The sequence below is a fragment of the Sander lucioperca genome, chromosome 3 (assembly GCF_008315115.2).
Source record: "Sander lucioperca isolate FBNREF2018 chromosome 3, SLUC_FBN_1.2, whole genome shotgun sequence".
NCBI lineage: Eukaryota > Metazoa > Chordata > Actinopteri > Perciformes > Percidae > Sander > Sander lucioperca.
In genome coordinates this window covers 23667956-23694355 of record NC_050175.1, presented here as the reverse complement: position 1 = coordinate 23694355, position 26400 = coordinate 23667956, and the positions used below count along the sequence as shown (strand labels likewise).

At 40.0% G+C, this 26400-nt stretch overlaps 1 protein-coding gene and 1 long non-coding RNA gene across 6 annotated transcripts in view; one reads left to right on the top strand and one right to left on the bottom strand.

The window, feature by feature from the left end:
• The window catches only part of apba2b (amyloid beta (A4) precursor protein-binding, family A, member 2b), a 76710-nt gene extending 53549 nt beyond the window's left edge, over positions 1–23161 (top strand). For 4 of the 5 annotated variants that reach the window (XM_031324140.2, XM_031324142.2, XM_035999544.1 and 1 more), the window contains 8 exons: positions 8032–8070; positions 9673–9759; positions 15277–15462; positions 17213–17392; positions 19079–19291; positions 19404–19523; positions 20703–20843; positions 22259–23161. In XM_031324140.2, the coding sequence (XP_031180000.1) occupies positions 8032–8070; positions 9673–9759; positions 15277–15462; positions 17213–17392; positions 19079–19291; positions 19404–19523; positions 20703–20843; positions 22259–22330 (1038 nt within the window). In that variant the 3' untranslated portion in view covers positions 22331–23161. The remainder of the gene's footprint in view (positions 1–8031; positions 8071–9672; positions 9760–15276; positions 15463–17212; positions 17393–19078; positions 19292–19403; positions 19524–20702; positions 20844–22258) is intronic. The other variant, XM_031324144.2, reaches the window with a different exon arrangement.
• Positions 1717–22058, bottom strand: LOC116067673. The gene is made up of 3 exons (XR_004109287.1): positions 21813–22058; positions 12790–12793; positions 1717–1728 (listed from the first exon to the last, which is right to left on the bottom strand). It is a non-coding gene; the product is annotated as an uncharacterized LOC116067673 (long non-coding RNA).
• Positions 23162–26400: the final 3239 nt, after the last annotated feature.

Sequence of the window (26400 nt, the reverse complement as noted above, 5' to 3'; positions counted from 1 at the left end):
CTTGCTTAATTTCATCAAATGACTTCAATCCATTTTCGCTAAGCAAGTCACAAAGCAAGTTTATTCCAGCTTTTGCCCATTTCTCCCACATAATAGATTTTTTGCCAATTAATATTTTTTTGTTATACCAAATAGAAGATTTAGGGGTAAGATGCGGGCTACATTTTATATGTTGATGAGCACTCATCCAGGTTTCCTGTACAAAAGTCAAAACTGGGTCCTTAAAGGGTACCGGTCTTCCCATCTGAGTAAGAAACGCCTCAAGGGAGGTTGGAGCCACCAGTTCCTCTTCTATTTTAACCCAGGAAGGCACCTGCTCCGGTGAATTATTTATCTTAGCTAACTGGGAGAGTGAAAAGGCATAATGATACCACTCTATTTTAGACAGTGATAAGCCTCCACTTTCTTTAACTGCATATAATTTTGATCGATTAAAGCTTGGCTTTTTGCCTGCCCATATATAGCTCTCCACGACAGTATTGTATAGTTTCAAGAGGCTAGGGGGGAAACTTAATGGAAGCATGTACAGAATATATTGGATTTTAGGGGAAATGATCATCTTGACCAAGTTAATCCTACCTAACAAAGATATATTCAATTTAGCCCAGTTTTGTAAGAGAGGTTGAATAGCCTGAATAACCGGAGAAATGTTAGATTGCATCACTTTGTCCAATCCTGGTGTCAATTTGATCCCTAAATAGGTCAGGCCTGCTGGCATCCACTTGTACTGCCATGATTCCCTAATGTCTGGAGGACATATTTTAGAGATAGGCATGGCCTCTGACTTAGCCCAGTTAATTGTGTAGCCAGAGATTTCTGAAAATGCGTCGATAATGGAAGAGATCTTGGATACTGCTGTGTTTGGGTTACTTGTGATCAAAAGAATGTCATCAGCGTACAAAAAAAGCTTATGTACTTCACGGCCCATTTGAACCCCTTTAATGTCTTTACTTTCCCTCAATGCAATTGCCAGTGGTTCCAGAAATAAGGCAAATATCAGCGGCGACAGGGGCGAACCCTGTCTGGTGCCTCGACTAAGTTTGAATGAAGGTGACATCACACCATTAGTAATAACTGTAGCCATCGGCTCTGTATATACTAGCTGTAGCCACTGCCTAAAGGATGGACCGAAGCCGAATTTCTCCAATGTATGAAAGAGGAAAGCAAATTCAACTTTATCGAAAGCCTTCTCCGCATCTAGGGAGAAGGCAACTATGGGGTCTATATCATTCCTGGTTTTCCACATTATGTGTAATATTCTGCGGAGATTGTCAGCTGAGCACCTATTTTTCACAAACCCAACCTGATCAGCATGTACCAGACTAGGAAGCACCCTTTCCAGCCTGGCAGCAAGCACCTTGGAGATAATTTTTTCATCAACGTTAATTAACGAGATTGGACGATAGTTTCCGCAAAATTGGGGGTCTTTCCCTTTTTTATGGAGTAAAGTTATAACAGCTGATCTCATACTCGCTGGGAGTTTACCCTTACGCAAAGCATCCTGGTAGACAGCTAACAATCTTGGGGCAAGATCTTCCACAAATTTCTTATAAAAATCAGACGGAAACCCATCACTGCCAGGAGCTTTGCCTAACCGAAGACTGTGAATTGCCTGTCTAACTTCTGCTAATGTAATTTCTCCTTCCAATAGGTTTCTTTGTTCCTCTGTTAGAGTTGGAATTTTAATGGTCGAAAAAAAATCCATCAATTTCCGTTCTTCAATGTTTCCTTGCGATGTATATAATTTTTGGTAAAATATTTGAAAAACTTCATTAATCGCTTTTTTATCTGTTATCAGCTTGTTATTGTGATCAAATATGGAAGGGATTAAGTTAGAGGCTTGCCTCTGTTTTACCCTATGCGCTAAAATCCTACCAGCTCTCTCACCTTGTTCAAAATATTTTTGATTGGAACAAAATAGTGCATATTCAACATTTTTCTGTAGATTATTGTTTAACTCATATTTTAACTTAATTAACTTGTTCCAAATTTCCCTCTCAGGGTGCTGCATATGTTTTTTCTCAAGTTCCTTGATATCTTGCTCTAGCTTCTGTAATTTATCCTTCTCCGCTTTTTTAGATCGAGAACTATATTGAATGAGACGCCCCCTTATAAAGGCTTTAAAAGCATCCCAAGTTATGCCAATATCATCAATTGAACCCTCATTAAACTCCCAAAATTCTTTTATTACAATTCGTATGTACTCACAATATTCCTCACTATTTAGTAATAGATTATTCAAGCGCCATCTCATCGTAGATTTTATGTTTTCTGTAATAGATATGGCTATATCCACTGGAGCATGGTCAGTTAAAACTATGTTGCCAATCGTGGCACTAAGAGTCTGACTCACCAGCGAGCGGGAGATCAGGAAATAATCAATTCTGGAATAGCTCGAATGCGGGTGCGAGTAAAATGTATAATCTTTTTCTTGGGGATACAGTAGTCTCCAAACATCTACCAATCCCAGCTCTTCCATCATCACATCTACAGCAGCGCATGCTGGGTCATGAACTGGCCTAGGATGGGAGGATTTATCCAAATACACATCCCTAACCTGGTTAAAGTCTCCTCCAATTATGATGTTATCATTCCCTATATTCCTTACTATATTGCAGACTTCATGAAAAAACTCTGGTTGTGATGTGTTAGGCGCATAGACATTTACAAAGGTTATTTTCTGACCCTCTAACACAGCATCCACAATTACCCATCTACCTTCCTGATGAGAGTAATGTTTCAGTACTCGAAAATCAATGTTCTTCCTAACCAAAATAATCACCCCTCTCTTCCTATTGGAATAGGCGCTAAAATAAACTTGACCCACCCAATCCCTTTTGAATTTTATGGATTCATCCTCATTTAAATGCGTCTCCTGAATAAAAGCGAGGTCAGTTTTCTTCTGTTTCAAATAAGTGAGGATCTTTTTCCTTTTCACACCATTGTGGCAACCTGCTATATTCCATGACACTATTTTAAACATAGTCATCTGGCAGTGCTTTGTTATATCTGTCTAAATAGGCAGCAACGCCCACTGAGCTCTGTCTGTCCAATCCACGTAGAATTATATCTAATTTCCTGGTAAAAATCACTGGTCAAAATTGTAGAACGTTGTAGGCACAATAAAACAAACAGAAAAGAAAAGAACAGCATGAACAGCTGGAACCGTTGGGCTAAACTATAACCCAATAAACTAGATGTCAGCAGGTCAGCAGTACTCAAGGATCCCATTTATGGCTCCCCTCCTAACTCGCCCATTCCAATCCCCCACTCATTCGCATCACACAGATTAATACATTCGTTGAGTTTACTTAGATCATCCGAAACTGCGGGAGAACTAGCTAGGTCTCAGTCCGAAAACACTCCACCCCTATAACATACGTTGACACACGTATAATATATTATTGTTGGAGTTACATGGGTGTAGAAAGTAAATTAAACCTTATCTTACCCGTTCAGTGAAGAACAAAAATCAAAATCGAACGCATTGTCCACAATTAACTTCAGTCTCAACTGATCATTAACACATCAGCGGGCCGTGAGTGTATCCCATCACAAAAAAAGGAAAAAGAAAAAAAGCGCTCATCCAAAGTCCAAAATCAGACCATCTGAGTCCAGTTGTCCTCCGCATTGTAGGCAGTGATGATAAATCAGATTATATATTTATCTTAGTCCACACCAGACAGATTCAGCCTTTTTCACCCATGTTGAGTGGCACCTGTCCCCCGCCGTCCCCAGCTGGACAATCCAATGCTTCCCGGCCGCTAAGAAAACTCTTCACCTCCGCAGGGCTTGAGAACCGGTGCCGCCGGTTATCCAATGTGAAAGTCATGACAGCAGGGTAGCGCAATGAGTAATCAATCTTCTGTTGTTGCAGTATACGCCGTACCTCATCATATTTCTTGCGTTTTTCCTGTATCTCTTGGGCGTAGTCTTGGAAAAAGCGGACCCTCATGTCCCTCCAGGTGATCTGTTTCTTTTTCCTTGCAGCTGTGAGAATCGCGGCCTTGGCTTTGTCCCGCACAAAGCGGACGATGATGTGCCTCGGTCTTAGGTCGTTAGCAGGAGCAGGGCCGACGCGGTGGATCCTGTCCATCTCATACCAAGCATCAGCTTCAATGTCCAGCGCTTCCTTCAACAGAGTTTTAAAACAACCTTCCAAATCCCGGCCCTCCACTCCCTCTCTAATACCAGAGATTCTGATATTCTGGCGTCGGGAAAATCCCTCCAATGCTGTCACTTTTTCCCGCAGTTGCTGGTTCTGTTTCACCAAGCCTTTCATGATTGGGTTAGCCTTAGCTTCTTCATCCTCTAGCCTGGAGATTCTCTCTTCAGCCTCCGTGATCCTACCGCCGAGGTTGTTAACAGTTTCGTTCAAAGACTCTACCCCGTTTTTCACCTCGTTCATGTCTTTAGCCAGGATCTCGAGGATAGATCGGATGCTGGTCAATTCAGCCGCCACGCTCTCTTTAGGAGAACTATTCGACGTAACAGGTGTCGCCGCCATTGTAGGCCGCAGAGTTACCGGGGGTCCGGCGCAGACTTTCCTCTGGAATTAAGAGGCTGATTGCGAGTAAAATAATGACTTTTCTGACTCATGCCACCTTCAAGGAATGTCCGAAAACCAAGTGCAATCCGAACCACGACTTAAATTGAAGTTTTTAGGGGGATTTGGGGGAAAGGCGAGCTCTGTTTCTACCTAAGCAGCCATCTTGGGCGGGCGTACCACGTGACTCCGTTTAGCTGTATTTTTAAATATTAAATTACCTCCCGTGTAGTAGTGTACTTTTAGAAAGTTACATACTTTTCAAATGTTAAATGTTGTCAAGCACATTTCCTGAATGCAATGTAGTCTAAGGTAAAGTAATTAAATCGTTAATTTAAATAAGTAAATATCTGATTTAAGAATAGGTTAACAAAACTACAAATCGGATGAGGCATTCAGTGCCAACCTTTGGTCGATACTTGGTTCTGTAGACACTTTTCAGTCCATACCAAAAATGTGTTGAGTTTTGATATTTAGCCATTATCGTTAGACACAATGTCAACATCGTAACCATGAAAGACTACAGCCTAAAGTCTGTTATGAAGTTTTTGTGATCCGCTACTGGTAACTTAAACAAGTGGAATTACATTTTGTAGTCAAAGATTCAACCCCAAATCCCTAATAACTCTTCTCTGAAGGGTCCCAACCCAATCAAACGGCATTCTGCAACACAGAAAAGGGTGACAGGGAATGTGACCACGCACGATCTGAAAGTCTTTTGGCCCATTGGCTGGTTTCAATCTAAAAGCCCTTTTCACCACAATAGATGTCTACTGGCATCATTTCACTTTCTATCCAATCTGTGTTTGGTTCTTGTCTCACTCACCCACTCTCTGCCATGCACAATTGCCTTCCCTGCAAACAATCTTGTCAGGATAAAACCATGGCAACAGTTAGCTATCACCTTTTTTGTGCTTTCCTCTGCTTGGAACAGGTCCATTGAACAAGAATTCGTCCATTATCTCTTTTTTTTCCCTCGTCAACGAATGAAAAGCTGTATAGCAAACAACATTCTTTGACATTGAAATGAACACAGGGACCCGAACATACATGCAGTAACGTGTAGACGTATTTGTATATTTGCTCCAGATCAACCCAAACTGAGCAAAAAGAACAATGCCAGGTAAATTGTAGCAAGCAAGGCTGTATGGATTATTTATGCAGATCTCATTTGGCATGATGTTCACTCTGTTTGATGTAATATTTATGAAGCCCCCACCCACGCACACGCACGCACGCACACACGCACACACACACACACACACACACACACACACACACACACACACACACACACACACGCTTCTCCTCAGCAGAGCAGTAGATGCTGCTGAAAAGCCTCAGATGTCTGTCTTTACAAAACGAAAACCTCAAAAAATACTGTTGCATTTGGGCAGTTTTTTCTGCTCTTTATTTATTTATTTATTAACTAATACTGTCTCAGCTAGGGCTGCACATTATTTTGTTTCATCGTCTACATCGCGATGTGCGCGTGCGCGATAGTCATATCGCAGGACGTTTTGCTGCTTGACAGAAAAGTAAACTTCCACTGTTCTCCTTTTACATGATTGTCACCGGCCGAGCCTTCCCCTTTTAAGATAGGTAGCCATGTGGGCAACGTGTGTATGTGACGTAACGGGGTTTGTAATGGGAATTGAGGCTCTCCGTGTGTAGAAAAGTACCGTAAGCGGCAGCTGCCGCTGACACAGTGATGCACATGCTTTTCCATGGGTAGCGAAGCTACAGTAGTCAGTGTTTTATGTTTGCTGCAAAGACAAACTAAATCACCTGATTAATGCAACGTTATCACGACATCTCCCAACCATTTTTTACTGCAGAAAGCTGCTACCAGCCAAGCTAAAGCGGAGCCGCAAAGCTGGAAACATAACACTAATCTACAACAGCAGTCTGTGTCAGATATAATGTAATTTACACTGATTTAAGTGTTTTTGGATACACAGTTTGTTGCTAGTGCGTGACATGCAGGCTCTGCATGCACAGCAAACCACCAATCACAATCAATGTTGATCAATTTATCAAACAAACAAGCAGGCCCTGCTAGTGGACCACAACCTGAAAGAGGAAGCAACATGCATGCATTTACTTTAACCTGGATTGATAGTATTATATAAATACAATGGTGTCACGTCAATCAACCAGTGTTTTGATTAAGTACCTAATTTTCATCTCCAAAATCACTTCAAAAGAGTAGTTACAGCGCCTACTTGCGTTGGTGTTTGTAAAGCATTAAAGTTCAACAAAGAATGGTTCACATTAGAAAAGTTGCTTTTTCATTTTTATTTTCTATGTAGATGCACTCCCCCACAAAATCATCATAGTCGAGAATGATTTATTATTTCCAAATAGAGCTATTTATGACATCTTGCAATATTTCGCAGGAAAAAAAATATCGCAATGTCAGTTTTTTCCAATATCGTGCAGGCCTAGTCTCACCAATTACAGCTCTCCAAGGTGCCTTGGGCAAACGTCTCACACTCTGAAATGTAATGAGGGTCAAGATACTGTAATTTCCTTTGGTCAGTGGCAGATGGAGAGAAGGGCAGTCGCTCAGCTTGAACCTTATACAGAAGGGTTGATTTTGAAAGATTACAAAGTGCTAAGAGTACTCCAAAAGATTATCAGTGTAAGTTCTGGCGCATGCCAAGACCAGAATTACTGATGAACTAATCAAACACATTAGCTGTGTAGAATTGCCTTTTATGTTGATCTAAGCTGTTTAATTCCAAAACATAGTGACTCGACCTTGTCATTTTTTTTATTCAGCCCAGAGAACAAACCCTAAGCACACAGTTTAAATCCTTGCTCTGGGCTTTATCCCCTTCTCTGCTTCTGTGAGTGTTAAATTTTTCCAGCATGGCTTTCCTGGTAATAGTGTTTAGACTGTGACGTGAACATAGACAGTGGTAAGAGCAGTGCCAATACACACAACCTGAATTATAGACTTTGTTGTCTTTGTTTGCTGTTGTGCTTTTAGAAATGGGAACCTTTACCATCTGTCTTTGTTTTGGTAAATGTTCTAACAACAAAAGTGACAATTGCAATGTTAAAACTGATAAGAATAAATAACATCCAAAAAACAAACAACCTAGACCCTCCTAATAGAGTTTTATATAGATGCCAAGATTGCAGGAACAGTGTCAATTCATATCTGCACGCTTTTGATTTGCCGTGTGTAAAAGAGAAAAAGCAACTATTACCCTGTGTAATTGGTGTTTTGATTTGTATCAGATAACAAACACAGCTGTACGAACGCTATACACACACGCACACACGCGTATACAGTCCCACACACTTCTCTCTCTCTCTCTCTCTGTTTCTGAGAGCAGCGATAGCACACCTGCTGTTTGGTTTGGGGCTTTACTGTCTTACCTTCTTTTATTTACCTTCTTTATTTCCTCCTCCTGTTTTTTTGTGCTCCCGTATCCGCTGACCTTGTCCTGTCCCAACGCCTGCCTGCCTGCCAGAGGGTACAGAAGGCTGCCAAAATCAAGAAAAAAAAGGCGGTGTGTAATAAACAGAGCAAAAGGAAGACCCTTTGGCCACTTTCCCTCCACTGTCACCTTTTTTTTCCATTTCATGTGTGCCTGTCTGATTCTGTGTATCGTCCCCCATCTGTGTCTTTGTCACATTTGTTGTGTTGATTAATTTAGTTAAACAAATCTTTGTGAGCATTTCCAGAACTAAGACAAACATGCATTTTGGCAGTGAGTCTTTCATTAGGCTAAAGGTGTGTTGTAACAAGACTGAGAACTGCCTGGAGCTTCTCACTTTTAATAACAGCACATTGACACTAACGTATATGCAGCCACTGTGACCATAAGACACATCAGCGTCCTGCTGATGTGTCTTATGGTCACAGTGGCTGCATATACGTTAATGTCAGTGTGCTGTTATTAAAAGTGAGAAGCTCCAGGTGGGGTTCCTGCTATAACTCTGTAACTGAGAGTAGGAAAACAGACTTTGTGATTCTCACTTAGTTAGAATCAGATTCTACATGTGGAAATGAGAAAAACTCCCTTTCAGCATTGTGAGAGAAAGCATAAAACAAATAAATCAGAAAAATATATAGAGAATCATGTTAACAGAAATTTCGCCATTACACAATGATAGCAGAAATTGAAATACTTTTTCTACTTTAGGTTTTTTTAGGTACTTTAGGTAACATACTGTATACAATAACCTTTCACTTCAGAGTCAAGGACATACAACTTAATTTTAGCGAAGAGAACAGCGAGAAACATCACTTAACCCAATACAAAGCTCAAGTCACCAGCTGCCACTCTGATTAGTGTATGCAAATACTTTTTCCTATTTAGTACTACATTGCTGTTACCCTGAAGTATGTTAAATTATGTATTTGGGAGTGTGTAATTCAGTGCATGCCTAATTTTTGTGCGATTAACCTGCGAAAGCAGAAAATTATTCTTGCTATAATTTACACTTGACATTCTGGTCATCCTGAGATACAGCGGAGAGAAAAAAAAAAGGTTATTAATGGGATGTTTTTGTTGTTTGGTTTTATATTTCGTTTTATTTTTATATAACTTTGCATCATAGTTTAGCTGTAAAAAAGGAGAGCATCACGTTTTAGGAGCCTTATTTCAAATGCACCAGGCAATTTTAATTAAGTGAAATCAGATATAATTGTATTAGTCTGCAGAACAAAGTGATTAGGGGAAATGTGTGCAGGCTTGTTCGGGGCTAAAGCTGCATTGCTCTCACTGGCAAAACAGCCAGCTGGTAAGGGTTCAGTGTTAAGCTGTTTCTTGTTTCCGTCCCAGCTCACCATCCTCGTGCCAGGACAGTTGATGTAAATTAACACCACTGCCCATAGCTTTCTTTTTCTGCTTTTCCACTTCACCTTTAGACCCAACAACCTGTCCATCTAACAAGCATTTCCCTAGCTGGACCCTAAACTATACTTGCATACATTTTGGATATCAAAACTTATATTTTCCGACATTTAACACAGACGCCATTCAGGCAGTTGTAATTAACCATGAACAGGCAGTTGTAAATATCCATGAATGGTACAAAGATCTTAAACAATAAAATTCAAAGACCATGTGACCAACTCTCCTGTTTGTTTTTAAATCTCTTCGCAGAGTGCAGACGGAGATGCTCAAACCCTCACTGAGGTTGATCTGTTCATCTCCACCCAGAGGATCAAAGTCCTAAACGCAGACTCACAGGTGAGTACCAGAAAGCACACACATGCCATGTTTCTGTCCAAAGTGTCTTTTCTCACCTGTGGGAGTAAAAGCTGTTCATCCTGACCACACCTCTGCCATACACTGAGCTTATACAAGTCTACACATCAGGGGAGAGTTTTTATGTCATAGCTGCCATAACTGCAGCTTAACTGTTGACACAAACTGCTTCTTATGAAACCCCACCACTGATTCATATTTATTTATTTATTTGCTTAACCTCATGATGTCACAATTCTCTTTGACTAATGATTAGAATAGACTGCAAAGCCAAAATAATAATGCTGCACGAACATCTGTGCTTGAGGGTGACTTAGAGAGCAAGCTGTTTAACTGCAGCACAATTTTCTGCCCTCCTTGTTAATTAATTAGTAAGAGTGTTTCTTTATAGTTAACCCTTAAATGCATAGTAGTCACTACAGTGGACAGCTATTCAAAAGCCATTTTTGTGCATATGCATGGGTTTTGATGGAATAATTCACATCAGCCACCACAGTGGACAGTAGTCTGTCATTTTATACACTGCCACCCACTGGCCAGCCGCTGTAAGTATCTATCTATGAATTGCAGGAACATCTGTCTGTCTGTCTGTCTGTCTGTCTGTCATGCGCATATCTCTAGAACCGTTAGTCCAATGGATTTCAAACTTGACAGGTGTCTTGCTACGGGCACGAGTAAGTGCAGTGTCTGATTACTCCACATTTTCTTTTTTTAAAAGATTATTTTTTGGGCTTTTCCGCCTTTATTTGACAGGACAACTAGGTGAGAAAGGAGAGAGAGAGGGGGAAGACATGCAGGAAATCGTCACAAGTCAGATTCGAACCCCACAAACTAACATGCTGCAATGCAGTTTATATCTTTCCTCCCTTTTCCATCTCGTTGCCACTGATCCTGGTACTCTTAAGAAAGACATTCTGAGTAAAGAAAGTGTAGGAGCCAAATATGTTGTTTTGAGTATTCCGACAGCGGGTGTTGTTTCTTGTGTGTACACAAGTGTCGCTGTGCTATTACCTGGGGCAAGGTTATAAAGGTAGAATCCAAACTGTTGTCAGCAGGTGTTTGGCTCAGAAGGGCAAAGGGTTTTTGACCGCTGTGACGCATTGGCGTTAAACTTTTATTTGAAATACTGTCTTACAGTTTATGGATTTACCAATGAAAACTGGGGAAACATAGACATTTTAATGCTGCACTGTAAAACAAATAAACAGAGCCAAACACCTGCCGACAACAGTTTGGATCCTGCCTTTATAACCTTGCCCCAGGTAATAGCACAGCGACACCCATTGTAGACACAAACAACTGCAGATTCTTGAACGCTACACAAGCAAGGGAACATCAGGGCAGTGCGTCAGCCAGGTCACTCCTGGGTTAAACTACCTCAGTAGCTAACAGTATTAGACTGAGCTCCTTTTACTAGAACGCCTTCGTTCTACAATTAAAAGGCTTGATGCAGCTTGCATGGGGTCTCTGACATTGATTCATACAGTAATAAGAACAACTCCGACAACTAGGCTACTGACAACTAGGCTACTGTAATAAAATCACCACACACAGTTAATGAAGTGCAGTTCACTAAACTGAAATTTGGCATAAAACATGAACAAATGCAAGTTCCTCTCAGCAAACCTGCAGATTCACTTTCAAAGTCCATATCGTGTCTAAACTGCAGTTCCATAGTTGTGTTCAGAAACAATACTTCATAAAATATACATCATGATAATTATTTGGCTGAATGAACAAACATGATAACTTACAGTAATTCAAATCAATTTGTTTTCATCAACACAAACTCAATATGAGTTTTTGTGCACCTGTTCATTATTTTTGGATGAACATGTACTCAAGATCTAATTCATCAGGGTGTCATTGGGCTGTAATTGGATCATAAAGTAGTTTTGAATTCAATCAAAAGAAGGCCTGCATGTTTTCTATCAACAATTACTTTCATCTCAATATCTGCCCTAAAAGAATCATGCAGCTTTGACAAAGAAAGGGGAAAAAATCTGCTGCACTCTCTTGCTCTAATTCTCAACAATTACTGATCAAAGGAAACACTGTTGCCAGAAACAGGATAATTACCAGTAACCGTAACGACACATTTCTCAAAGCTATGGTAGTATCAGAGAAAACCTCACTGTGGAGAATTATGTTATTACATAATTTTGTCAGTTAAAATGTTTAATTGTAATGTAGTATTGTGTTTATTAATTTTCTTCAGCGTTGTCTCTCCAGCACATATTCATAGCACCTATATTGTTTTACATCATGGTCCTGTTGAAGTTTACTTTTTGTAGTTTAATAGTTAACTTTGCTGAGTCACTCTGGCATGAAAATAATGAACCACATTCTCACAATTTGGAAAATGAAACGATTAACATTGCTTTGCTGTTGATATTTACCGTAATAAACCCAGTCGTCTCCGTTGACTGGAAATCGGTGAATAAAGACCTGCATTGACATCATCAGTTTTTGGGGAGTTGGTTCAGAGACACTGAATTAGGGCTGAATGATTTTTGAAAATCTAATTGCGATTTTTTCCCAAATATTGCGATTGCGTTTCGATTATTTTTTTAAGCTCTTAGTCTTCTGTATTATTCAACAAAGAATAATAATATAATAATTTATAGAATGAACACACAATTACACACTAGACAGTTAAATAAGTAAAAATATAGTATATATCTATATACACATACACACACACACACACACAACAGTGTATTTTTTTTACAGTGCACAGAGAGGAGCTGCCTCCAGCCCCTCCCCCTCGTGAAGTTGCGTGCTGCGGTGTGCACTTGCTCAGAGAGGCTATCGTTGCGTTAGCTAGTTGCTGGTGTTCTTGCCGTGGGATTAACTGTACCAAAGAATTTCTAATAAGGGAAGAAGTTCCACTCTCTCGATACTTCCGGCTTCTGAACTGGTTGCAGTTCCACCAGAGTTCCATATAGGGGGCGCTCACAGGCGGGTGCAGAATGAATGGGACTCTATGGAGCTATACCCCTCAAAATCCACTTTTCTCAGGATATCATTTTTTGTCTAGTAATTTGAATGTTGCATTCGAAAGGGGAGGCTAAGAAAATACACACTGCTGGGTGTTAGATTTTTTTAAAGTGGCTTTTTTGCTCTAAAAAGCCTTTTAAAATGTCAATGACGTCACACACATATACGGCCAGAGATACTGCTTTACGGCAAGCTCTGAGTCACTTCCTTTTTTCTCTCGAGGCATCGACAACACAGCTGACAGGTAAGACTCTCTCTGTCAATACACGTGCTAGAAAGAGGTTTGCTAATGTTTAAAGACCACGCTGAAATATTCACTCTGACATTCTGGTTCTGCTTCGGATGCCATCAAGTGGGACCTCTGATCGTAATCAGTCCTTCACTGACCAATCAGCATTCATTAGCAGAATGCTAGCGTGTTATGGGCAACAACGACTCAACCTGTAAGAAATGGAAAGGACATAAGTACTCGTGCATTCAAATTTCGACCTATAATCCATGTTGAACTTACAAAAACTACAATCAAATTTGAGATTCCTCACCGACAATCAGGCGAAAGAGACAAATTTAGCCGTCTAGCTCCATAGAGTCCCATTCATTTTGCACTGGACCGCGATCACCCCCAGTGGAACTCTGGTGGAACTGCAACCAAATTCGGTACAATGGGGCTGAATAGGGAGTGGAACGGCTTTCCGTAGACGGGCTTTGACTGTACTAATAAAACTGTTGAAACACCGCGGCCACGCTGCTGTGAAAGCTCCCCGAACGTCATTTATTAGTCTGATTGTTACCCCTCTCAGTGGTAGCTCCTCCACTCCATATCTTTATAACGGAGCTAACCGGAGCTAACCGCTAATCAGAGCTAATCGTTGCCAACCAAGCCTTGAGTTCTGTGTGCCTGTATCAATTAACTGCATGTATAGACTCAAGCCCGAATAAAACCCTTCATTTTATTAAAAAGGCTGTAAAAGTTTTAAACTACAACTCAGAGTTGTTTGAATGACAGAAATCAGCTCAAGGTACGGCGTAACGTTAGCGTGCTAGTTGATGCTTTCTCTGCGGAGTGCAGACTGATTTGCTCTCGCGAGTCATGTGACCAAATCGCAGCCTTTGCGATTAGGAAATCGTGTTTTAACATATCGCGATATTATCGCAAATGCAATTAATCGTTCAGCCCTACACTGAATTCAATAAAATGTCTCTGTGTTCATATATATTTTTTTGTGTCAGATATTACATCCAGGTGAGTTTTATTTGAAGTCAGGGCTCACTAGCTTGACATGCCAGACCCACATCAAGATGTTGGGTCTGGGAACTCACCATTGACAGGGCTCAATCCGAGTGGTGGGATAAACGTTTGTCTTTCAAATTCTCTCTGCACGCAATAGGATAGCGCTACAACCAAGCAGAGCAACGAAGAAGGTAGCAGAGCTAGTTGATAGATTAAACTTTTGCCGTATCCGGTTGGCAAAACTCCGAACACATCTTCCTTTTTTAAAGAGGCGCTATGCAGTTTTGGCCATTTCTTCTCTGTTTTTTCGCTTTTTGCTCACAGGTTTCTCTATAGAGATCCCCCTACAGCTTCGGAATAGATATTTGGCAGCTCCTATCTTTACTTGTGTCTGACTACTCACTCGGTGAGTCTGCCGTTTCCTCTTTCTCTGTTCCTCCGACAATGCTTTCCTAGCTTTCTGCTTCTTTTTAGTGGGCTCAGCCATGATGATAGTGTGAAAAACTCCATCGCTACCTTGTTCTTATAGCTAGCCAGTTCCTGCATGTGTGCAGTGCCGTGAAGCAATTCACGCGATACTTCCTGACGCTGAGGCTGGCGGCTTGCCGGCTGAAAGTTGCAAGGGTGGTTTTTACCTAGGGGGAAGCGAGACGACCACCATTCAACCCGAAAAAAAGTCATATAACCATTCCAATGACTCCGAAGCTGTTCAGTTAAAGTAAATTAAGCTAAAAAAAACTGCATAGTTCCCCTTTAAGAATGACTTCAGTGCCGTTCTCTGTTCTTTTCTCAAAGAAAAGCTTAACTCAAAGTCTTCCAGAGTCGCGGCTAAAGCCGATTCGAAACACCGCTGTTCGCCAGCAGCAGCAGCCATAAGCCCGCCTACCGACTCTATACACAATATGATTGGCCCGGCCAGAGTTTGGTTTTTCCAGCTCGCAAGCCAACAGAGAATTGCAAGACCCCCTGGCTGCAAATTACATTTGCTGCCACTACGGTGCGTCTAGATTTCTAGGCTAAGGGCTCACAGCTGTGAATCAAAAATGTCTTCATATTTAAGATTATTTAATGATATATATAAATTAGCATACAGTAGGTGCTGTCGTAAAGTTACAGGAGTTGAAAACTGTACTTAGCTGTAGTATTATAGGTATGTAGGTATATATATTATATATATATTATAGGTATAGGTAAGTATTATAAAAAACAATAGGGTTGATGTTTAAAGGTATACCTTTGTCATATTATTTTGGTTGATATGTCTACAGGAAACGATGATGGACAACGCGCTCCGTACCATATCCTACATTGCTGATATTGGGAACATTGTGGTCCTGATGGCGAGACGCCGGATGCCACGCACAGCTTCCCAGGACTGTATTGAAACTACGCCTGGGGCACCCGAGGGAAAGAAGCAGTACAAGATGATATGCCATGTCTTTGAGTCAGAAGATGTAAGTGCTTTGTGTGTTTTCCAGATCGCAAACCTTCTGTGCGTGTTAATTAAACTTTAAACAAAATTCCTCTGGCTGTGAGCAGGTGGGAGGTCATTTACTAAAGGAAGTCACACTCTTATTTTTCTGTCATTATGTAAGAGGACTCATTTGGTAGATGAATCTTCCAACATCTAAAGATAGAGAAGAGATACGATCTCCACAGCGCTGTGGAGTAAGGTCTGGCTAACACCACAGATACATTCTGAATAGGAGAAAAAAACGCCTCTGTGATTGGTTTAAAGAAATGCAAACAACCCAATCGTCTTGGGCGGCACTAAGTTTCGGACGCAGCGACGCCGGCTTTGCAAAATAGTCTTGGATTAGGAACATGTTTTGGTGGAACATTCACACCCCACTACAACTCCACAGAAGGTTAACACTTCACACAAATAAAATCAGCTGGATACATGGTCCAAATTGTCTTCAAAACTTGCCATTTTCAGCGTGTGGCTTGCTAGCTTGAAGTTAGTTGTTGTTTCCCGTATTGTAGGGATTTTGACAACAGTAACACTTATTATTGCTTTTGTAAGTGTTATTTGATTGTCAGATATGATTTCAGCTTCCCAGTTATCTCCAATATTAATGTTTTTCTTCCATTTGTCTCCCAAGACATAGTTTTGTTTGTCCTGAATTTAGTTTTCGTCACAAATGTTGTCACTACAATATACATAGAATTTCTAAAACAATTTGTTTTGTGACCTTTAATAATAACCGATTTAGAGCAACCCTCTAACATGAAATTATGTAAATTGGCAGGGCATTTTTAATTAATTTCTTTTTTTTTTTTTTAACTCACAGAGCTTTTTTTTTAAGAGTTTGGGCCATGAATGTCTGCAAATTCTGCAAGAGATTTATATGCAAGTGTAGAATTCAATTAAACAGGAAAATAGGGAGAAAATGGCTTGCAAAATGAATTACCCTCTTTATTCTTCTTATCTCTCACAGCCAAGATAAGTCTTCATGTTTTCATTTTTTACTTTTACAGTTTTTACTCACTTCCTTTTATTACCTTCCTTAGTTGCAAATGTCTGGTATGTATGGAGCAACAGTTCTCAATTGTTTTTGTACTTAACCTCCACAGCCCTAACAGATGAGCTCAAGTACCCCATCGTTGATACCACTCGTCATGTTTACAAAGTATTTATTTGAACGGGTTTTTTTTTTACTGTTAAATTTAGAAAATATTATATTATTAAAGTTGTTTCATACAAGACATACTGATTCTGAAAGTGATGATGTTAAGATATCTCTCTTTTTTGTTGTGGCTGACGATGCCCAAAGTCAACCATTTATCCATTACTTTTAGCGCTCTATTTCTTAGTTAACTAGTTTGCTCGTCATCAATCATGTTGAAAACTCAACACTAACTGTGCGCTGCTTGTGAATTTTCCAGGGAATGTCATCACAGACGCCCAATTCCTAATACTGCAAACGCAAGGGCTTTCATCAGTGGTCCATATGCTCAGTCATCATTGTGTTACCTCATTTGGCGATAGTTAGTGACTACAGACATTTATTTAAATGAAAATCTTGGAGATTATTACTTATATATTCCATTATTACCATAGTCTTGTCACCCCTCAGTGTCACTGTATTGTTATTTATGTATAGCACAGTAAAGATAAGCTTCTGTGTATCTAACAAAACAAAATCACAACAGACTTGTTATTGTTGTTTATGTCATGATTCATGCTTTTTCTGTCTGGAGGCCCAGCTTATCGCTCAGTCCATTGGCCAGGCATTCAGCGTAGCTTACCAGGAGTTCCTGAGAGCCAATGGCATTAACCCCGAGGACCTGAGTCAGAAGGAGTACAGCGACATCATCAACACCCAGGAGATGTACAATGACGACCTCATTCACTTCTCCAACTCTGAAAACTGCAAAGAGGTTGGTCTATATTAAGCGTGCAGCACACGCATACATTTTTTGCAACTTCTGCAGATGTTTGTTGATTTGTGTCGGTGCAAGAAATAAACAAGAACATAAACACTGTGAGACTTTACATGTGTGCTGCAGGGTCATTAGAGAAACACACAAGTATACAGTAGCTATTCACTAATTAGACAGATTAAGAGGCAGATGATTCAGTATAATCTACTCGGAGCATGTCAACGCTGCCTGTTTTGTTTTGCTTCACCATTTCCTCTTTAGCTAACGCTGTGCCCTGAAAGCATTACTGTTTTGGCTACTGGCTTTTGGATAATTAGAAACCGTGAAACAGTTTCTGCTGTATGTGCAGCTGTAGAGCAGAAACTGCAGAGCGGCGCATGGGCACCACACAGCTGCTAGCTTCATGTGCACACTAGCTGCATCTGCTGGTCTAAAAAGTTTTCTACATTACGACAGTGTTCAGATGTGCACAATAGTTGGATCTACAAAGACCTGTGAATTAAAATGCAGATGTAATAAATTACTATAAATAAATCACTGGTAGTCTTTATGCCGAACATAAATAACAAATTGAACCTAAATGGAACTTGGTTGTGATGTAGAAATGTCACTGTCACACTGTTATAACACCAGGTGGACGTTTGAGGTGCAGATTTCAAACTGTTCATTAAGATGCTGTGGAAGTTAATGTCTGTTATTTATAGAGCAGCACATCTTGTGCTTTACATACTGCAACATATTGCCTAATGTGGGTACTAACTACTATATACTACATACTAATCTATGCTTCTACCTACTGTATATACTATATGCAATATACAAACATCTGTTCAGGGCCTCTGCAGGAACTCCAGTACAATATGAGCACTACTTCACTAATCATTTGTAACAAGACTGATTTTTATTTTAGGAATAATTAAATGGGATTGACTTGGTTGGTAAATAAAATGCCCTTCAGCTGCTGAATGGGGTGGGCAATATGGATACGTAATGGATATGTCATTTTCTGTTGCCATATTGATGCTTATCATAATATAGTAACATTTTGTGGACATTCAAGAGAGAATCCATTCATAGATAAAATAAACAGATGGTCTGTTTTTGGCTAATCCTGTGAATTTAAGAGATTAAGGTACTCCTTCACATACTGTCATAATTATAAAGCAGTGCTGTTTATTAATTTGCAACTTTGCCTGCAAAGGTCTAATGCAGCCAGAGATATTAAAGGGATGTATATCTCCGTATAAACATTATGGCAAAATTTGACAGTTGACAAATGTGTACTGTCTCACTGTATAGATACTATTTTGCCAGCCCTACCCTTTGAGCTCCAGGGCAGCAGTCAGACCACAGATTTCTAGAGCTAGAAAAGTGAATTTTCTGACCGGTGTCAAAAAGAAATCCTATTGTTTTAAGTGAAAGTCAGTTCTCTACACATTCTCCAGCAATTTATAGCTGAATCAGGTGCTTTTCAGAGCAACTACAGCAAATTATTGAGGTGACTTAAGCATGCTGATGTTTTTGACACTATCGCATTTTCATTGAGTAAAAAAAGATAGAACTCTGGTGAAGACAAAGTAGTGTTGAAATGCTAATGTCTTTGCACTGTTATAAGGTCAAATCATCTAATTATGGTCAGTTTCTGTACATGATGAAACATAAACATGTCTCCTCTCTCTACAGCTGCAGCTGGAAAAGAGTAAAGGGGAGATCCTGGGTGTGGTGATTGTGGAGTCCGGCTGGGGCTCCATTCTGCCCACAGTTATCTTAGCCAACATGATGAACGGCGGGCCAGCGGCTCGCTCTAGCAAGCTCAGCATTGGAGATCAGATCATGTCCATCAACAACACCAGCCTAGTGGGGCTGCCACTCGCCACCTGTCAGGGAATCATTAAGGTACAGAGAAACTAAAGCTATGAAATAAATGATAATTAAACATTGTTCTAAACCACATAATTCAGTGAAACTGAACACACTTGTTATGTTTATGTGTTTCTCTATGTTAAAGGGCTTGAAGAACCAGGTTCAGGTGAAAATGAACATAGTCAGTTGCCCTCCTGTTACCACCGTCCTCATTAAGAGACCAGATCTAAAGTATCAGCTGGGCTTCAGTGTCCAGAACGGCATTGTAAGTACCATTCTGACCTCTTTCTGACAACCAGGAACCTACATTTGTTATTCATAATGTTAACAAAAGATGTCATTTTTAAAAACATAATTAAAACTTACTGTTTTGTCGTGTTTTTCTCATATATGAGTTAAGTATGATCCATCATCCATCCATCCATCCATCATCATCTGCTTATCCGGGGTCGGGTCGTGGGGGGAGCAGCTCCAGCAGGGGACCTCAAACTTCACTTACCCGAGCCACATTAACCAGCTCTGATTGGGGGATCCCGAGGCGTTCCCAGGCCAGGTTGGAGATATAATCCCTCCACCTAGTCCTGGGTCTTCCCCGAGGCCTCCTCCCAGCTGGATGGGCCTAGAACACCTCCCTAGGGAGGCGCCCAGGGGGCATCCTTACCAGATGCCCAAACCACCTCAGCTCGCTCCTTTCGACGCAAAGGAGCAGCGGCTCTACTCCGAGTTCCTCACGGATGACTGAGCTTCTCACACTATCTCTAAGGGAGATGCCAGCCACTCTCCTGAGTAAACCCATTTTGGCCGCTTCTACCCTGAATCTCGTTCTTTCGGTCATGACCCAGCCTTCATGACCATAGGTGAGGGTAGGAACGAAAATTGACCAGTAGATCGAGAGCTTTGCCTTACGGCTCAGCTCTCTTTTTGTCACAAAGGTGCGGTAAAGTGAATGTAATACCGCCTCTGCTGCTCCGGTTCTCCGGCCAATCTCCCGCTCCATTGTCCACTCACTCGTGAACAAGACCCCAAGGTACTTGAACTCCTTCACTTGGGGTAAGGACTCATTCCCTACCTGGAGTAGGCATTCTCATCGGTTTCCTGCTGAGAACCATGGCCTCAGATTTAGAGGTGCTAATCCTCATTCCAGTCGCTTCACACTCATTCACACTTTAAGTATGGTATATTTTGTATTTGTACGGCATGTGCATGTTTCATATTCCTGTTCCAGTTTAGATTAATCTGCTCATTTTTTTATTTTCTCTGTATTGGACACACTGAAGAAACACTGTCTTTCACAGTGTTGTAATAAATTGCTGTTGAGCAATATTTATAGACCAAAAGAATCCCTGCTTAAAAAAAATCCCATTATCTTTAGCGAGAATGTAATATTTTGCATATTACTCTGTATTCTACATGAGGACTTTTTCTTTTATGTGTGTTTCGTCAGATATGCAGTCTGATGCGAGGAGGCATTGCTGAGCGCGGTGGGGTCCGTGTGGGTCACAGGATCATCGAGATTAATGGGCAGAGTGTGGTGGCCACAGCACATGAGAAGATTGTCCAGGCCCTCTCAAACTCTGTTGGCGAGGTTAAACACACACACACACACACACACGCGCACTGAGGAGATAGAGGATGTAGAAAATATGTGATTTTTTTTCTATCACTATATACTTAATTATACTGTATAGAAAACCTCCATAAGTAAGCAAGAAAATAGCCCTACTACACATTTTTAACAGAAATTGGGGGCTTACGTTTGAAAGATGTAAGCATTTACCAGCCAGGAAAAGTCTAACAAAATACAGAATTCAGTAGCATTATGGGAATTGTAGGATCCACAGTGTTTGGACACTAAATGAAAGAATATCTCGGCCTGTTACTGACTGCTAAAAGAATATATGGAAAATATAGATGAAAGTTTCTATTCTGTTGTAGAAGGATGCCTTCAACCTATTGAAGCTTTTAAATGGAAAATATTTGTCAAGTTATTTTCTGTATGGAGCAGAAAGGTCTGGGGCTGTGTTAAAAATAATTTACCGTCTGCCCACTGCATGTTGGTTGATATATATCTTGTTTAGTGGCCATTGATATTACACTACTTTTTATGTTGCATTGTTGGATAATTTAAGTCTGCTGTATAGAAACCAGGAGATCAACAAAGATTTAAAACATATAAAACGTAAGTCACACCAAAAAAGGACAGAGGTATGGTTGCATTTTCTAGCTTTCGGTTTTACTTTAAAACCATCATCTGGCGGAGGTGTCGGGAAGTAACAGCTAATAAACAGTACCAGGTGTGCTCTCTTGCATCAGTTAGGCAGATGTCACAGGGCTAAACTGTTTGCAGTGGTGGAAGAAGTACTCAGATCCTTTACTTAAGTAAAAGTAGAAATACCTAAGTCTAAAAATACTTAATAAAAGTAAAAGTCCTGAATTCAAAATGTTAAGGAAAACTATCGGCACAAATCAAAAGTGAAAGTATAATGCAGAATGGCATATTTCAAAGTGTTATAGAATATTATATTCTGTTTTTATCACTATCATATAAGAGCACTGGTTTGTCAATGTAGAGCCAATTTTAGATACTTTGTATTCTACTGGGTAGATTAGTAACATAGTACTGCATCATACCGTATGTTTTTCTCAATGTAACTAGTAACTAAGTGTCAAATGAATGTAGTGCAGCAAAAAGGCACAACATTTCCCTCTGAAATGTAATGGAGTAGAAGTGTAGCATTAAAGCAGTACCTCAAAATTGTATAAAGTATAGTAACCCCTTATCTAAGGTATAATAAGTATACTGTAGCGGGATATAATAATTCTTACTAGATATTCAAACATCAATGCTGTATAGTGGACTATATAGATTTTGTACACAGCAATAACAAGTTTTGAGGTTAAAAGTTACCTTTTGAACATGGTAACAGAAAGGAATACACAGATTCTTACTCAACATGAAATATGAAAATATACTATACTAATAATATTGTTTTTTTCCAGATTCACATGAAGACCATGCCGGCAGCCATGTTCAGACTTCTAACAGGACAGGAGACACCTATGTACATATAAACGATTGGACAGGGACCGTTCCACAGGACAGGCCGTCAGCTGTGATTGGTTATCTTACGGGACAAACCAAGCAAGTGACCGGGGGGAGGATTGCTTCTCCTTGTCAATTCATTTCTCTTTTCTTTTTTCTTTTTTTTTCTTTGAGCTGATGACTTTATCATCTCTTCCTTGTCTGTGCTTAACTTGCAACAGCCATTTAATTGACATGAGATGCTTTTTCCATCTGACCAGCTAAAGGGTGTGTGTGTGTGTGTGTGTGTGTGTGTGTGTGTTTGTTATTTATTTGTCCTGTCTGTGCTTTTCCATGTCACTTTAGTGAGATTGTGTGGACAGACGAGCGAATTTGTCACAATTTATTTTTTTATATTCATGTAATGCAATATGATACTTCTACTATACTTCTTGTATAGTTTCAGTTTCTTCTGTTTATTTATTTCTCATGTAAATACATATTTTACTAATATGAAGTGAAGGCGATGGATGGATGGAGGGAGGGGCCACAGCTGCATTGTAAATATTTATTGAATCTCGCTGTTGAATTGAAATGGTCCATGATGATGGCGAAGACACGATTAAATGCCGGATATCAAAGTAGTTGCCGGTGAAAAGGGGAATGAGTTGAGCGTTTGAGATGTTGGGTTTTAATATGCTAAGTTGATATAATGTACATGTGAAGCAAACCAATGCTCACAGCAGGGGTTCATGGGAGAAACGCCATATCCTTTTGATTTCCTTGATTTTACGGCAATACACGAGTTCAACCTTCTGAAGTCTTTTCTAAATCTCATGTACAAACACTCACATTAAAATAACAAGCAACCGAGTAAAACTATTAACTATGGAGGAAATATTTATTCATAATTCAAATTGAAAGTCCAAAGAGAAAACGAAGCGAGATCAAATTAAAAATATATTTTTTTTTTTTTTTCCATTGATCAAATTAAAAATATATATTTTTTTTAATTTTCCATTTGGCTTTTCCATTTGGATTTAATATTTGGCTTTTGAATTTAAATTTAACATTGGCTTTTAATTTGGATTTAATATTTGGCTTTTCGATTTCAATTTAACATTGGATTTTCATTTGGATTAATATTTGGCTTTTGAATTTCCATTTAACATTGGCTTTTCATTTGGACTTGACATAAGTCAATGTAAATAAGGAGGCGTGGCCCAAAGGCTGGTGGGAGGGTCTGAAACGAAAGGGGTGCAGAGGCACCTTATGAACAGCAGGGGGAGCTGACTGCTGGGGAGCACACTGTTGAGGAGCATCTGTCTGCAGCTTGGCCACCAGGCTGGCTTATCCTCTTATTTCACATGATAGAAACTGATGATGCAGGCTAAACACAAACCACATTTCATGCAACAACAGTGAAGTTTTCATGTAGTTACTATAATTGGGCCCGTGTTAGTGAGGACTAGATTAGGACTGTATTTAAGCTGATTCTGGTTTCCAACTTCGCCCCAGGTGTGTCTGTTTAAAACACGGACGGAGACAACTTCTCTCTTCTGATGTTTTATTTAATTAAGCAACAGTACAAACATGGGTGTGGGTAGCTCTGCTACGTGTGTTTGTGTGTTGTCAGATCTCGAGGACACACACACACACACACACACACACACACACACACACACACAATCTCAACCGGGTAGTCATCGTCTGAACTGCGACCTCTCCTTTTTCTTTCTCTCACTTTTTTTCTCCGGGTGGTGCGCGCAGTGTGAGGTGCGTGTCCGCGCTATTCTCCGACACGTACTCACAACAATCACTCCTGATTGACAGCCTTTTGTACAGCCTGTGTACTTTTTCGTTCATTTGATTTCCGATTTTGAAACAATATCCAAATTTGAAAAATGGGTCATTTTAAACCTTGTTAATATTGATGACAATTTGTTCAAACGGAAAACGTGTGTGAAATAGCAGATGGAAATTATAAAAAAGCAATCGATTCTATAATCTAGATCGGGAGTTTGCCGTAGCAGCAAACAACTGGAAACTTCTTACAATTTTTGTCTGCTATTTCACCACTAAATTCACTATTGAGACTTTTTTATGCGAGCAATTAACTGTGTAGAGTTTGAATATGGGCAGTTTTACAAACATTGATGGCCAACTGCACATTTTCTCCGATGTTGTCAGAAGCTCCAGTCTGACGGGACAGCCAGCTGGTGGCGGCCGGGATCGCCTCTCTGCTGGCCGGCCAGTGATGCTCACAGACACCGCTGTCAGCTGGAAGTCTCTCAATAGAATCATGGACAAGTTTATTTCCTGAAATATGGCTCGTTTTACGTTTGAACACATTGTCATCAATATTAACAAGGTTTAAAATTACCCATTTTTCAAATTTGGATATCGTTTCAAAATCAGAAATCAAATGAACGAAAAAGTACACAGGCTGTACAAAAGGCCGTCAATCAGGAGTGATTGTTGTGAGTAGCCTACGTGTCGGAGAATAGCGTGGATACGCACCTTACACTGCGCGCACCACCCGGAGAAAAAAGTTAGAGAAAGAAAAAGGAGAGGTCGCAGTTCCGACGATGACTACCCGGTTGAGATTGTGTGTGTGTGTGTGTGTGTGTGTGTGTGTGTGTGTGTGTGTGTGTGTGTGTGTGTGTGTGTGTGTCCTCAAGATCTGACAACACGCAAACACATGTAGCAGAGCTACCCACACCCATGTTTGTACTGTTGCTTAATTAAATAAAACATCAGAAGAGAGAAGTTGTCTCCGTCCGTGTTTTAAACAGACACACCTGGGGCGAAGTTGGAAACCAGAATCAGCTTAAATACAGTCCTAATCTAGTCCTCACTAACACGCATGAAATGTGGTTTGTGTTTAGCCTACATCATCAGTTTCTATCATGTGAAATAAGAGGATAAGCCAGCCTGGTGGCCAAGCTGCAGACAGATGCTCCTCAACAGTGTGCTCCCCAGCAGTCAGCTCCCCCTGCTGTTCATAAGGGGCCTCTGCACCCCTTTCGTTTCAGACCCTCCCACCAGCCTTTGGGCCACGCCTCCTCATTTACATTGACATGTGTCAAGTCCAAATGAAAAGCCAATGTTAAATGAAAATTCAAAAGCCAATGTTAAATTTAAATTCAAAAGCCAAATATTAAATCCAAATGGAAAAGCCAATGTTAAATTTAAATTCAAAAGCCAAATATTAAATCCAAATGGAAAAGCCAAATGGAAAATTAAAAAAAATATATTTTTTATTTGATCAATGGAAAATTTAAAAAATATTTTTAATTTGATCTCGCTTCGTTTTCTCTTTGGACTTTCAATTTCTCTTTGGACTTTCAATTTGAATTATGAATAAATATTTCCTCCATAATTAACATGCATCAATTATGCTTTTGATATCAAAGTTTCTTTTGTGTGCTACTCTACTGTATGCTCATCTTTAGCGTTTCTTACTGAAACTCATGCAAACTATGAGTGGATTGTGAATGTAACTGTGTTGTGTGAGCTGTCCCATTTCCATAAGCAGTATTAGAATGTCTGTACATAAAGAGAAACATGTCTAGAATTGTGCTTATGTTAAAAAAAAAACAACAACACACAGGTTTAGTCACTGCAAACATCTCCCCACCTGTATGTTGGCTTTCAGTCTTGAGAGGGAAAGAGAGAACTGTGAATCACACACTGTGACAGAAGCAAATCTTACCGCTGGGTAAAGGTTTTACAATGCATTGTAGTAAAGTTTAACCACATGAACATTATTTGTGTGCATGCCTCGTAAAGTAGTTTCATGTCATTGTGGCAAGATAATAAAATCTGGGCTAAAGCTGGCTGGTTTTGTTGGACTGGATCAAACTGAAAACTGGTTCTAAAAAGGGTTGGATTCGCTGTATGAAAGTGCTGCCAGGAAACTAAAACCAAAGACAAATGGAAGACAAGTTAGAAATAATAAAAACATGGTAAGTCAATATTTTTTACTTATTGCCTCATCAATTTAATTTGGTAAGTTACATTTCATCACTCATCACATCATTATTTGGCATACTCTACTAAGTCAAACCTATGAGTAAATTATTCATTATTTTGACCTAATATGTTGAAATTAAAATCT